Source organism: Etheostoma spectabile, unplaced genomic scaffold (assembly GCF_008692095.1).
Source record: "Etheostoma spectabile isolate EspeVRDwgs_2016 unplaced genomic scaffold, UIUC_Espe_1.0 scaffold00569331, whole genome shotgun sequence".
Classification (NCBI taxonomy): domain Eukaryota; kingdom Metazoa; phylum Chordata; class Actinopteri; order Perciformes; family Percidae; genus Etheostoma; species Etheostoma spectabile.
The window spans coordinates 135,589-150,700 of record NW_022605066.1 but is presented as its reverse complement, the minus strand read 5'-3'; the positions used below and the strand labels follow the sequence as shown (position 1 = coordinate 150,700).

Genomic DNA, 15,112 nt, shown 5'->3' with positions numbered 1-15,112 from the left:
TTAACAGTCTATATTTGACACATTGTAAGACATCAAACATGTTAGATCAGCAGTGATAACAACAATATAAAATTACCTGGGGAGTAAAAATGATCACACATCTGATTTCTCAAGAGCCAGGCCTTGAGACTTTGTGTGATGTTTTGGTAGGAGGTGCCGTTTCTTATTTTATTTCGTAGCGTGTTCCACATATTGGAAGCTCTAACTGGGAAGCATGATTGACCAAGAGAGCTGGACCTGTAAGGAGTTACACAGGCCCCACTCAGAGCTGACCTAGTTCTATGTTTCGCAATCTTTTTGTTTATTAAAATACTGAGTGTAGGTGGAGCTTCGCCCTTCAAGATCTTGAACATTAGACACATGTTATTGCATTTGTTTAGATTTTCCCAACTAAGCATGGCATATTTGTTAAGGGTTTAACAATGGTGATAAGTGTTTTGTTTTCCGTCTAACAGCTTAAGAGTTGTATCATTAGCTTGCATCCAGCTTGTCATGCAATATAGTAGATGGGAGATGATCATTGAATTTAGATACAATTTTGCTCCTGCGCTTGTAAGGCAGCTTCTCATATGCCTAAAATTTGCAAGGCATATTAGACAAATATTGTGTGTGAAGTTGTTGCAACAATCACAGCCCTGCTCTGGACTTGGTGTGATCATATCCTGGGTTTAAATCAGTGTGCTTACGTAACTACCCGCCAAGCTCTTCATCACGTCAGTATATAAACCCCACCCAAGCCACGGGGAGACTGAGGACTGATTCACACGACTGAGAATAGATTTGTGTTAAAAGTTTAAAAAAAAAAAGAGAACAAATCACTGTTCCACATCATTTCAGCAGTCCTGAAAGACATGGAAGTTTTATAGTGTAATTTTATACTTAAGTCCTTTCAGAGACTTAGGGGACTGTTTTTGTAACATTGAATTAATCTGTTCTCTAATTGGACACATCTGACTAACTGAAATTTTTTTTAGTTTAGAAAGTTTTAAGCCAATCCTCCAGATGTATAAACGCATGTGGTTTAAGCTGAGATAGCTGCAGGTGATATGATAAAGAGTGCATTTAATATAAGTTGAGGGATGGGTAATTTTTTATGGCGTTGGTCAATTTCACTGATTTGGAGTCTACACAGCATTATAGAAAATGGTAATCAAAGGCATATTTCAACAAGTATTTAAAATGTACGTATTTTAAAAGATGAGTGATATATTCCTTCATTCTTTTGTTTACATACGAGTTATATCCCTCTTAAATTACCGTTTAAATTGAATGGTAAATGGGCAGTTTTAAAGGGTGCTTTTCTAGTCTTAGCGACCACTCAGAGCGCTTTACAATACAAAACAGCATTCACCCACACATGCACTGATGCCAGAGGCTACCATGCAGGTGCCACCTCATCATCATGATCCCAATTTTATCGAAATCGCAATATAGACTAGTGCAATATCCAATTCGTGGGGGGGCATTCTGAATAAAGTATTGATCATTCCTTCCGATATCGTTAAAATAATTGCAATTTGACATTTTCCTCATGTCGGGCAGCCCGAGAGGGGAGGGATTAACATTTACACGTACACTCACACAGGGGCCACACATACACACGTAGACGTACACATGCACCTCTGCCCTTTAGGTCTGATGAGGGCCCAGCGGTCAGGCTGCTGTCTCCGTTGAGGCCTTTGGTGCTTCTTTCTACAAAGAGATGCACCCATCTCACTGGTGTCTTAGCAGTGACGGAGCTTGTGTCTACTAAGAGAGTTTTATGAGATGCAGCTGCATGCTAAGACTTCGAGGCTGCAGATGCTTTTGACAGAACTATCAGTTCTTTTTCAAACGTTTGGTTTATTAACTTTGACCCTCAAATCTGCATATTTGACCCTAAACTAAAACTAAATGCCGTCATATCTTTCTTCTCTCTCTCGCCAGCTCTTTCCTGACCTCAAGAAGGACTAAGTTGATGGTCCTTTTTTGTACAGTGGTCAATTTAAGCATGGGCTAATTTAATACCTACCAAGTGATGCTCAGTTCCATACAAACATTTTAGTGCATTTAATGTTAGTATTAATATTGCTTTGCTTACTTCTGCAGCCTTTTTTTTTATATGAGAGATGGTGAAAAGATTGTTCTTTTTTTTGTATTTACCTGTCTGCCTTTCTCTCTACCTCATTGCCTGTCATTATTTTGAGAAAGGTGAGGGGAAATGTGCAGGTAGAAGAGTAACGAGAGTGGCAGGCCTGGCAGGTTTTCAATAGCAGACCTAACTTTCTTCTACTAGTTGTACTGTGTGACGCCACTGCAACCTCTGAGCTGTTACAGTGACCTGCCTGGTTGGTCTCTTCTCTTCTTGTGAGGGAAACCCATGGCACACTGGTGTGTTTTTTGATATATCCGTTTCAGAATGGCAACAGAACCTTTTAAAGGTTTAAAAGGCCATTTAATGTTGCCGCTAAAAGGGTACTTTAGCAGGAAATAGATTTCTGAGCTGTGTTGAATGCTGGCTTTGAGAGGAAGCTCTGAAAAGGCAAATGGACGGTTGCAGAGCTGATGTATAATTGAGTCAAAGGTAGAGTAATGTGCATGTGAATGCTTGTGGGTACGCAGGCAACAGTAAAAAGTACCCAATAAAAACTGTGGTTACCATCCGTCATTGCACTTGTACCCTTTGTAATCCATTTACAGTGGGCTCAACAATGGGTAACTGAATATATTTTGTACATTTTGATAATGCTTAAATAAATTGAAATTAGTATATTTTAATAATCTGTTTTGCTTTTTGGATGATTTCCTACTTAGTGGCTTCTATTATCGTTAGAGCACTACACACTGTATGTAAGAAATGTTTTTTCCAGATTGGTGTGGAAGAACTTTAGTGCCCTGTACAGAACCCTGACCTCAACCTTATCCAACATTTTTGGGATGTGTTGGACCTCACGTGTCTCTTGTGTCTGTGATAAAATCCAATCTGGTGGAAAGCCTTAAACTAAAAGAGTGGAGTCTGTCATAGCAGCAGAATGCTCATGGTTTAAGAATGACGTGATAAAAAACATGAGTGTATGGTTTGGGTACCCACATATTAACCAACCCATCCGTGCAAACAGTCAGCAGTGATCAGGACCTACTGTACAGTTGGCCCACAACATCTCAGTAAATCTCAACCCCACTGTCAGAATTACTATTAGTAAACCTATGAGAAAATGGCCACTGCTTGTGAAAAAAAAAAAATGCTTCGTCAAAAAATAACCCGCAAAGGGCTGATTGACTAGTGATTTGACCCTAACTCTGTACTAAAGCTTTTATGTATTCACCAACGGCCAAAATGTTTTCTTCTTCAAGATGTGTTCTTGCCTTTTTCACAATTCAAATTAAATTGCAGCAACAACTTTTTGATTGTAATAAACAGGCAAACAACTGGGTACTTTGGCAACTAAAGAAGAAAAACTACAAATAGCATCTACAGAAAGTCAAACTTTAACAGAAAGGGAAAAGATGTAATCACGTTTGACTGTAAGTGCCTTGCATAGACACATCCTCCCCTTCTTAGCTAGATGTAGCTAGAACCAGAAAATCTTTTCCTCACAGATTTATAGTTAGCATACAACCTGGTCAACTTTCATGTATAGTTGGATCAAATTGCCTCATCTACTAGAAGTTAACCTGCGCTCTGTAAATGTGACCTGTTGTCCTTTTTGTGTATTTGTGTATGTGGATGAGTGCTGGAGCAGAGAGAGCCCGAAAGGTTGTGTTTATGATGGCAATAAAGAGATTTACAGTCTCTCGTAACATACCAGCGAACCGTCTCTTATGTGGCGTAAACCTCTAAACACCTGTATGTTTGAGATTGAATACATTATGTGATTTTCTTTGTATCTGTGAATGTGTGCATATTAGTAGCATCATGTCTACAGTACGTGTATTAATACCTGTACAAGGTGCTGTTTAGGATATAAAGTGGGATGTTATTTAAATGTGTGAGCTGTAATATTGTCCCATCTGTATGTTCTCCTCCTCTTCCAGGGTGTCCGCACTGTAAAAACGCTGTTCCCCACTTCACCACGGCAGCAGAGCTCTTCAAAGAGGACCGCAAGGTTAGCGTTGCTTTTTACGCATTGTTGTGAAGTTTCTTGTACAGCGAGGGAGGAATTTGGTTGGAAGTGAGACTCTGTTGAAACAGAATAAAGACTGACAAACTGAATCAAAGTGTAGTCCTCGGTGAAAGGTTCAATTGTTTTCTGCAGAGAACAATCAAAAAGAACAGCTCTCACAATGCAAAAAGTTACAGAGTGACAAGCGTTCTGTCTCTATACAATCAGTAATACACTACTTTATATCCAGTGCCCCCAGAGGAAAAAAATGTTGTTTGGAAAACAATTAATGGATCTCAGGCAGACAATTGGATCTATAATTTCTTTCCGAATCTGCCCTTCGTGGGTCAAGTTTCTTTACTGGTCATTCTATCTTAGCTGAAAGAGAACATCTTGTCTCTTTGGATAGGCTATGGTCTCGACCTGGGACCTGCCATGATAAACACAGCTCTAGACAACGGTTTCTGTTAGACTTTATGCCATTTGTCCTTGGAGGGAAAATGCAAAGTCATAACAAAACCAGTTGTCTCCTACAAGGAGAAGACACTGAAAATCATGAAAATCATTGGTTAAATGTAATTTTCCCATTACAGCATTCAGTTACATACACACATTTAAACCAAGCAGTAGTGGAGGGCTTAAATCCCTCAAGCTAAATCTAAATCATGATAACACAGACTGATGTGCCTCGGCTGTTTTACAGACTTCTGGTACAGTTACATCCAGACTCTAAACTAACAACCTTTTGAATCTAGATTGCTGCCTGCTGTCAATTTTCTCAATAGGAAAATACCTAATAATTAGCCAACTGTTCTTTAAATGTCTCTTTTTTCATTTCTATGTAACTGTTCAAATAAAATAGCTTTGGAGTTGTTGTTTGCACAACCTGAACATACCGGGGCCGTATATCTGTACTGGACACACTGAGGATATTATGTATTTATATCAATCTTTTCATGTGACTCTGGGTAAGAAAGTAAATACGCATATTTCCAAAACTGTTTCTACAATATGGACTTAATTCTGTATGTAATGCGGTCAAATTGGATTTACATGCTCAAATGTCATGGCACTTTTACAATCAATTCTTTTGTGTTCTGTACTTGGCACACATGCGTTTTTTGACTTGGCTGTCAGCTCAAGAGGTGTCGAATAAGAGTTTCATGAAATAAGCAGGTGTTCTGAAATGAGCATTGAGTCCTGCAGAGTGATTGCAGCCACTCATTGCATACTCTACCGTAAATGTCTGGAAAGACCTTCAAACAGTTGTGTCCTGAAAAGCAAAAAACGTGCAACTCATTCTAACTCGTTCCTAATATTTGTCAGTTAGGAATTGGACCACTTGGCTAAAGCGCGCACAGTCTAATCAAATCTTCGGCACACTTGGGGCTTTAGGGTTATGGGAGGTTCATGCAGTCGCAACAGGACACACTTGTCCTCCATCATTTCTACTCCCTTTCCCTCCTTTCCCTCAGCAATTGTGTCCTGACACACTCCCTCTCCTGCTCTTCTCTGTTAATACCCTCTGACTGCAGGGCTCAGTATTTCCAAACCTCCTTGTGTGACTCACTCACTCACACACACACCCTGAAAGAAATTGGCCGTGTGTCTGGCAATACTCTGAGCTACGATTTATCATCATTTAGACTTTTTTATTTATTTAATAGTTTCATTTACATGCTTATTGTTGACAGCACATTGTTCCAGTAGTGCTCAAGAAATGTTGCTCTCTCGTTTCTTTGGAATTTTTCAAAATTCCTTGTCAGATGATGTGAAACAGTGATGTGTCCTCTTCGTAACAACTTAGTCATCCATTTTGCTGAGGCAACCCTTTGTTACTTTTCTGGGCAACATTAAACAACAGATGATCTCAAAATGTCTCTAATTGCCCTCCAGCTGCAACTTCAGCAACTCATAAGTGGCTTTGTTGATTTCATCATCAGCAATAAAATATCAGTATGTCCTCCACAATGTAAAATATACGTTGTCTTTGCAGTACAAGGAAAAATAATAGTTGTAACATCGACTGAAAAAAAAAAAAAAAGTGTTTGACTTAGATGCTGATGCGTTAAACTAGCATATGCTTTGATATGTCCTTAATTAATGATTCTTAAAATGGCCATAGATTTTAAGAGAAAAGTTAGGACTTTTTTTTTTTCTTCATCCAGCATATAGCAGCCTCAAACAGCCTTTGGATCAGCATGATGAAACTTCCACAAACTGCAAAACTAGGGGACCCTCATATCTTTGAAAGTTATGTAAATGCAGAGGTTTGAGATATCTTCCCTATCATTGTCCCTCCAGTGGCCAGTGGAGGTGTGAAGTTGTGTTTGAACAAGAATAAATCTTGAGAACTGGGCATGTGTTTACTTGGCAATCCTCTTTATTTATAAAGCCGAGCCCCAGCGTATAGCACCAGGCTGATGTTGATCACAGTCTATTAGCTGCCCTCGCCTCATTTACCAAAGACAAACAAGCTTAGCTCCAGGTTTGAAGACACAAACCATTAAAACTCCACATTCTGTGCTGTATAACAGCAGTGGAGCCGGGTTGCAGGGTTTGTTCCAAGGTGTTTGTGTTTTCCTCTAAATTTTAATCAATAGCAGCATTAAAGGCGCACATTGACTGAAACTGCTTGTTTCCAAAAACCCGTCTCTTGCCGCTGTAATAAGAAAACTGCTTCATCTGAGAATTGGATATATTTTTGAAGGATTTGCCCAACATGACCTGCCTTGATGCTGCTACAGTATCTGTAAAATTAATATACAAAACAAAAAACATACTGACCATGACCATGGTGCTAATTGGATTTTTTTCTTTCTCATCCTTGATCCAGACCTAAGTCAAAGCCATGTATTATTGAGCTTTTAGCAATATAGATTTTCTACCTGTCTATTGTTTTTTTGTACGTAATGCAGCTAAACAGTGGACACTTAAACACCGCATTAAATGGAGACTTTAACTTTCTGAAACACTGCCACTTCCTGTAAACGATAAATGTTTAATGTGAATTTGTTTTGCACAAGTAGAGTCCCATTTCAACACGACTTGCATCACATTACAGACATAATGATACACCCTCTTTTATGAGGTTGAACTTAAGTTAAAGCGAGTGAAACCAATCCAGTATATACTGTAATAATTGAACTATACTGAACTAAATAAACAGCGTTAATATAAATAACAGCATCCCTCCCTTTTATATATAATGTACATTAGATATCATTTCTTAAGTTTTTTAGGTGAACCCTGTACAAACCATAAAAAATCTATATACAGCTTAGGATTGTTGTCTAATAATTCTTTTTTTAAAACACCCAAGTATGAAATATTTGTTTTTTGCTTTATTTAACAGTAAAAAAGCTTTTGAGAGTAGAGTTGAGTACCTTGCCTCTGTCACCATGCTGTGTTAATTCATTGTTTTTAATTGAGCGGAATGGGGCCTGCATGGCAGCTTTAATATGTATCATACAGGAACAAATAAATAAAATGGAAAGTGTGTTACTTTCTTTCAAAATTACATTGTCTCCCTTCTAATATAACTAATGCTGGTTAATTCAAATATTCCTTGATTTACTCAAGCACCAGTATTGCAGACCTCCATGTTTAGTACTATAAACATAGGAACTTTGTTGTGAGAACAGTACTAGGTCTGAGTTCATCAGTACAGTTTGATTACTGCTCCACTCGTGAGTGTGATGCTGGTGGATTAAGACCAAGCCAACTGGTAATATGCAGTACCACCGTATTTCAGTTCGATCAAAAAATGATGTGGGGCTCCGTCACTTGACGATGGATTAATAACGGGATTGGTTGCAGACCTTTGAAGAACAGCGGCTGTACGACTTCATTTTCTCCTGGCAATTCACAGCAACTCTGATTGATTACACACAGGGATGAGCAGTCGGATGGAGTCGGTGGTTACATTACGTCCCTCGTTGCAGCTGCTGTTACAGCCGCTCAAAGTACTCTCTGTATCTCAAACTAACTTAGAGGTGGTCAAATATAGAAAGAATTACACATTATGAACAGTGTCTCTTGGCAAATTTCCCAGAAACACAAAGAATAGGATCATTTTGGGCAGTGTTGTCTGCTAATTTTATTTTTATTTTTCCTTTTTCAAAGGCGAAACACCTCAGTCCTGCTGACACAGCTTACAGCAAGTCCATCAAATCCTCTTGTGGGAGCACATTGAGCCCTAGGTTAAGACACCTGATTAACAGACCATAGAAGAAGAATATTCCTTTATTTATTCTTCCCCATTGATGTGCAGACTATTTCTTCCCTCTTCTCCCTTTCTTGTTCACAGATGTCTGTGCTGCTGATCCAGACAAAGCCAACACTCAACATGAGTCTAGTCATCTAACAATATGTTGATGCCTGTGCAGATTCTCAACATTTGAGTATTTGTATTTGCATGGGGGAAAAAAACAAGAGGCACTTGTATTTTGTAATTAGGACAAGATTCTTTGAGCATCGTCTCTCGGTTGGGTGCATAGAGAAAGTGTCAGATATGTTTTCCTTCCGCAGCAGATCTGTCATTTCCACATTCAGCTCGAGCAGTCAGATGGACGGGGAGCGATTATTTGGCGGTGACAAGTTCAATGTGCAGCGCTCAGCACCCTGAAAGAGGGTGACATTTCAGCTGTCCAAAAGGACACGCTGAGTGCGCCATGTATCAGTGAGGCGGCATTTACGCCTCATTGGGGCGGCTTGTCACTAATCGATGCAACAGCCTCGGAACATAAATCTCCCTTGTTGTTTTTATGTAGGAGTGATTGTTGTGGGATTTCCCACCAACCCCCCCCCCCACCCATTCCAAATGGTTTAGCTGAACAGCAATGCATCAGCCATTAGTTGCAGCCTGGAGAGACACTAGTGGTCTAATTTTGGAAGAGGAGAATGTGTTGAGGCTGCTTATTGCCACAACGGCTGAATACACGCATGCGCTCGTTGTACATTACCATTATACAGTTTAGTAAATATTGAGTACTCTATTACATTCTCTTGTAATATCCTGTGTGCACATTTGTTGTAGCATTGATCCACAATTTTAGTTTATTTGTTTTGAAAATATAGTGAATGCACTGAAACAATAACTAATTAACCCAAAACAATAAAAATGCCAGCTGTGAATTAAAATCATTGTTACTGGACTATATAACTGAGAAATAGATTAAAATATAAACTTGCTCTCCAACGGTTGTGGGAGCCGAAAGATGTTGCATTTTTGTTCACAGGCAGGGCAAATGAGTACCTACATTATCCAGTCCAATCCAGATTTATTTGTTAAGCACTTTAAAACAACCAAAGTTGACCAAAGTGCTGTACAGAAAAATACAAAAAGAAACATAACACAAGTAAAAATACTACCTGCGTACTGCTGTACCAAGGAACCCAAATCTACAGGGAGGGTCCCAGTGGTGCCACCAAAAACCATCACTTCTCTTTTCATCATTATTTTGAAAAAGTTCAGAGCCATCCAGGCCTTTGAGTTCTTGAGACACTTAAGTAGCAATCTGACGGAGTATGCATCTTTCTTTTTAAGAGGCACATAAATCTGACTGTCATCTGTGTAACAGTGGAATGAAGTACCAAGTGGGAGCAATAGAGAGAGAAAAGGAGAAGGCCAAGAACTGAGCCCTGTGGAACCCAACATGAAAAAGGAGCAGTGGAGGATACACAGTCACCAAGGCTAACACATAAAGTTTGGTCAGTCAAGTATGATTTGAACCAATCCAGCGCTATGCCCCTGATGCCCAGCCACTGCTTGAAACGTGTGATCAATATTTCATGGATCACTGTGTCAAATGCAGCTGTTAAATCCAAAAGCACAAGGATAACACAGTCACCAGAATCAGTAGCCAAAAATATATCATGAAAAACTCTTAAAAGAGCTGATTCTGTGCTGTGCAACCTTTTTAAAACCGGATTGTTAAAATATTATGTTGTTTTAGAAAGGCCATTAATTGACTATGAGTCAATAGTGTTAAACAAAACATGAGGCTTGTGAGAGTTTGACAGGATCATATCTGAGAAATGTTTTCCGTTAGCATTTTTCACAGTTTCCTGATGATGACGCCAGCAGTCCCTCAACATGTGAAAAGACACCTGCAGTTTGTCCTTCTTCCACTTGCGCTCAGGTCTACTGCACTCACGTCTGACAGCATTAGTCATGTTGTTTAGCCAGGGCTCAGATTTAGTTTTAGGCTGCCGGGATTTTAATGGAGCGTTAAACTTTATTACGGTTAGCGTTCATGGTTAACATTATTTTTTGTTATCAGTGAAAATTGCCAGAACTTTTCTTTTCTCAACTTCTCCTCAAACATAGATTAAACAAGGCTTCCTACAGAGTTTCAACCCACTTACAATTCATGTTGTGAAGTGTGCCAATATGCTCACCATGCTCATTAGAAAAATTATTTAATGAGTTTGAGAATGGATGACTCGAAACTCGAAATATACTGTAATAATAAGAGTAGTTGATTTAATACACTTTAAATAGTATGATGTTTTGCAATTTGATCTCCTTAAGGGCAACTCCCACTCCTTTTCATCTAATAAGGTAGAATGTCAAATGCCTATACAAGTGAAATCTCTAGCTCTATGTTGAATTATATTTTGTATAACATCATACTGAAGGTGATTTCTCCAATTTTCCTTAGATTGTGTACGCTGCTGTGGACTGCACAAAAGGACAAAACCACGAGCTTTGTAAGCAGGAAGGTGTAGAGGGCTACCCGACATTTAACCACTACAACTATGGCAAGTTTGTGGAAAAATACAATGGAGATCGGGGGGTAAGTGGTGCTGCATATCTCACCTTGTACTTTTTTTTTCATACAGTCTTACAAGATTTTAACACGCTAAACACATAATGAGAATTTTCCTTTTTTCTTTTGGTAAAAAAGTAAGCTTGTCTGTATAAACCCCATAACTGATTTAGTTACATACTCCCAACATACAGTAAATAATCTGCATAAATAGCATAAATCTCTGACTAAGCCTTGGACTTCCCAAAGCCTAATTAAAATATCAATTTAGCCATAAAAAGACTTAACTTTAAGAAGTTAACAGAGTGTCAGTTTAGACAGTCGGTAGCTGCTATCCTGCAGTGTGCATGGGTTCAGAATTCAGATGCTTTTGCCTTTGAGTTCAAGAGTCAGACCAGGGACTGAAAACCAGTCAGTAAAAAAGAAAAAGTTTTTGGATATTGGCAGGACTTGGAACACGCGTATATGCCAATCCAGAGCATCCCAAACATACTCAATGGGTGGCATGTCCGATGAGTATGCTGGCCATGCAAGAACTGGGATGTTTTCAAAATGCCATCAATAAAATGCACCTGTGTTTGTTGTCCATAACATATGCCTGCTCGTGCTATAACCCCACCGCCACCATGGGCCACTCGATCCACAACGTTGACATCAGCAAACCACTCACCCACACAACGCCATACACGCTGTCTGCCATCCGCCCTGTACAGTGTACAGTGGGATTTATCCGTGAAGAGAACAGCTCTCCAAAGTGACAGACACCATCAAATTAAGCATTTGCCCTCTCAAGTTGGTAACGACGACATACTGCAGTCAGGTCGAGACCTCGATCAGAACAACGAGCGTCCCTGAGATGGTTTCTGACAGTTTGTGCAAAAATTCTTTGGTTATGCAAAAACTGATTGTTGCAGCAGCTGTCCGGGTGGCTGCTCTCAGATGCTGGATGCGGATGTCCTGGGCGGGTGTGGTTACACGTGGTCTGCAGTTGTGAGGCTGGTTGGATGTACTGCCAAATTCTCTGTAACGCCTTTGGAGACGGATTATGGTAGAGAAATGAACGTTCGATTCACGGGCAACAGCTCTGGTGAACATTCTTGCAGTCAGCATGCCAATTGCACTCTCCCTCAAAACTTGTGGCATTGTGCTTTGTGATATACTTCACATTTTAGAGTGGCCTGCCAATATCCAGCATCTTTTTTTTTCTTCTTCTTTTTAAATGACCATAGCAACAGATTGCGCTGATGGATTATTTCGGAGTTAAACTAACTCCAGCGGAGTAGTGAGCGGCAGTATGAAGCATGTGGAGACGCTTGACCCGACCATACTCCGGTTAAGGTGCATACATGCAGGAATACCTTATTACTTGTTATGAGAACTCCGATTTTAACCGAGGTAAAGTGTATACAGGTGTTTGAGAAACCGAGGTATTGCCATAACCCGAATATAATTGTTTTTTTTAAACTGCATGTAAACACACTGACTGAGAGAATTCAAGATGGTACAGAAATGACACAGTGGTTAAATGTGGGGGAGTCAGAGATGCAGATAAAGCAAACCCTGAAATAAATAAAATCCTATATACATAAAATTTAATGAACCAGGTTTCTCTGTTTTCCATTCACGGACTAAATGTGCACCTAAACATTCTCACTGTTGGTTTAAAACTGTACTGTATAGGTGTACTTTAAACCTATAAAGCACACTATTTTTTATTTATTTATAAATGCAACTGTTCTAATTCCACTACAAGTGGAAAAAACTAATTGTTAACTGAATTATTTATGGCAAAAAGGACAGTCAATGACCAGGGTCATGCACACAGATCAAGCCAACTTTAAGTGGAGTATTAGACAATTCGCTGCTGAGAATTTTGCAGGCAGATCTCAATATTACAGACAGGGCTAGGAAGATTGACCTTGAATATGGCAATAAAATTTGGATTCTGTGGTTGCATCTTTTGTCTCCATGCTGACGGGCTAAATTAAGAACAAGATCATATTTAATAGCAGTACTCTGATCTCTGTGAGATTACAAAAAAGGCATTTCAAGACAAAATTCACAATAATTGCTTTAGGTTGTCAAATGATCCCTGAACCTTGTACTTTACCAACTCTTGACCGTCCTTCTCTCCACAGGAGGCGGGCTTCATAGGTTTCATGCGCAGCCTAAGAGGACGTGATCAGGAAAAGGTTGTCAAGAGAAAGGAGGAGCTCTGAGGGTGGCGTGCAGGTGCAGGGAGGGGGAGTTGCACTGCACAGTTTGTCATTGCACTGTGACCCTTGACCCTGGCAAGGGCCCAATCAGCACTGATGTGGGAGACTTGATGACCTCAGTGAAAGGCTATTTTTTTATACCGTGGTGATCACATTTGTAATAATACCAACAGAGTACCTACAGTGAGGCCGACCACTTCAGACTTCTTTTTTCATGGATATTCTGATGGGCAGAAAAATACATTGACAAAAAAAGTGATTTTTTTTTTTTTTTTTTTTTTTGCCTAAACACTGTGACTAAATATGTGAAAAGCTACACCCTATACATTATCTATGCAATGCCGACCCCCGCGTAGCTTTGCGGGGGTCTGTGTAACGGATTGACACCCGTGGTGGTGGGCATCAATAGTTAAAAGGTGGAGGTCTGTCACTCCATAGAGCTCCAAATCCCGTCCCATCTACCCTGCTCTGTCTCTAGAAATATACACCTGTTGGTACACCGTCACGTCATGGTACACCTTCATGTCTTAAGTCCAGAACCATCCAGAATATTGCTTTGTTATCCCCACAGATCAGTTGGGAGATAACTGCATTTAATAAAGCCTACTATAGTGCTACTGTAGTAATAAGGTACTGTAGCAATGAAATCATGGCCAAAGGGTCAATATTCTGTATTGTTCCTTGCTCTCATAATGATAAGTTTTGCTTTTAGAAAGGACTTACAAATTGTTGTTGGCTTAAAACGGTGGCCTTAAAGATATAAAGTGAAAACATACTGGAATTGCAGTAATAGAATATGATAAAAAGTGGAAGGCAATCAGAGGCCTGGTGCCCTTACGATTCCCCTCATGGACCAGAGCATGTCAGCGTAGAAAAAGCAAACTAGACATGAAATGCCAAATGTTTCTTGCGCATCTCTTGATATTTTCATGCTTTGTACATTTCCAAATGTTAACAACATTCAGAGATGTTGTGATTTAACAGAGGCAGGGCTAATTTACATACAGTAAGCATGGTAGATGCTCAAGTACTGTATGGAGGCCAAATATTGCATGATGATTATAAAATGTCTAAATCATAACTTTTACCTCTGTCCCCTTAAGTAATCGTGGATTCCACCCTATATCCTACAATCTGCTCTGCATTCACACATTGTTCAGGGAAATGTTGGAATAACTTGGACCTGTGCTTTACACTTTGGGCAGGGTTTTGGTTTAAAGGCCCTGAACACCCACATTGGTGTTTATAGTTAATGTGGGTGATTGGACCTTTTCCAGGACTGTGTGGGTGTGGTTAGACTGAGTGATTGACATCTTCCTGAGTCCACTGTTAATGTTGTACAACTGACACCTTTGTCAACCTTATTGGTAGAAAGAATTTGTGACCTAATAAGTTCCCATCAAAGCTCCGGCCCACCTTTAACCTGAAAAGAGTCTACTCAGCCAAAATAACTGAAAACACCTTTGTGGGTTTTCAGAGGCTTTAAGGGTACCCAGTGTGTTTCATGCCCACGTGTTTCCGCCACCTTTGCTAAACTGAATGACACCAAGGAGCCAAAATGACAATACTCAGTCCCAGCCGGTTTGTCTTGATCTGTGTCTGCCTGCCATCATGCCTTGGCCTGGACTTTGCTCTGCTTGAGTTACCTTGGACAGTGCTCTCCCATGCCTTCCATCATACTCCAAGGGATTAAGTCATAGTACATTACAGAAAAATTAAGTAAGTGAAGTCTCCAAACCCCCTCCCACTTCTGGCAGCATAACACCATGGTCATTACTTTTATGGCCACTATAAATATTTAAAAAGCTTATCTGTAGCTGAACTTGTGTTTTATTATTCAAGACTTTGGTTTCTTTCATTAAAAATAAGGTTCTCAGGGATAGCGAAACACAATTAAAGGGAACTAGTTTGTTAGTTTGTAATTTTGCATTCCAGCTGAATATTTTTGAGCCCTGAGCCAAATTAAATATTGTTTACATTTCTATCCCAAGTAAAAAACAAAAAAACAATTGAATTGTCCTTTTCCTGTGCTATATCATGA

At 39.6% G+C, this 15,112-nt stretch overlaps 1 protein-coding gene across 1 annotated transcript in view; it reads left to right on the top strand.

Annotated features, from left to right (window-relative positions):
- Positions 1 to 13,948, top strand: part of LOC116684797 (protein disulfide-isomerase A5-like) — a 53,258-nt gene extending 39,310 nt beyond the window's left edge. Inside the window, exons 15-17 of the mRNA XM_032510225.1 lie at positions 4,015 to 4,085; positions 10,748 to 10,882; positions 12,994 to 13,948. Coding sequence (XP_032366116.1) covers positions 4,015 to 4,085; positions 10,748 to 10,882; positions 12,994 to 13,074 — 287 coding nt within the window. The 3' untranslated portion in view covers positions 13,075 to 13,948. The remainder of the gene's footprint in view (positions 1 to 4,014; positions 4,086 to 10,747; positions 10,883 to 12,993) is intronic.
- Positions 13,949 to 15,112: the final 1,164 nt, after the last annotated feature.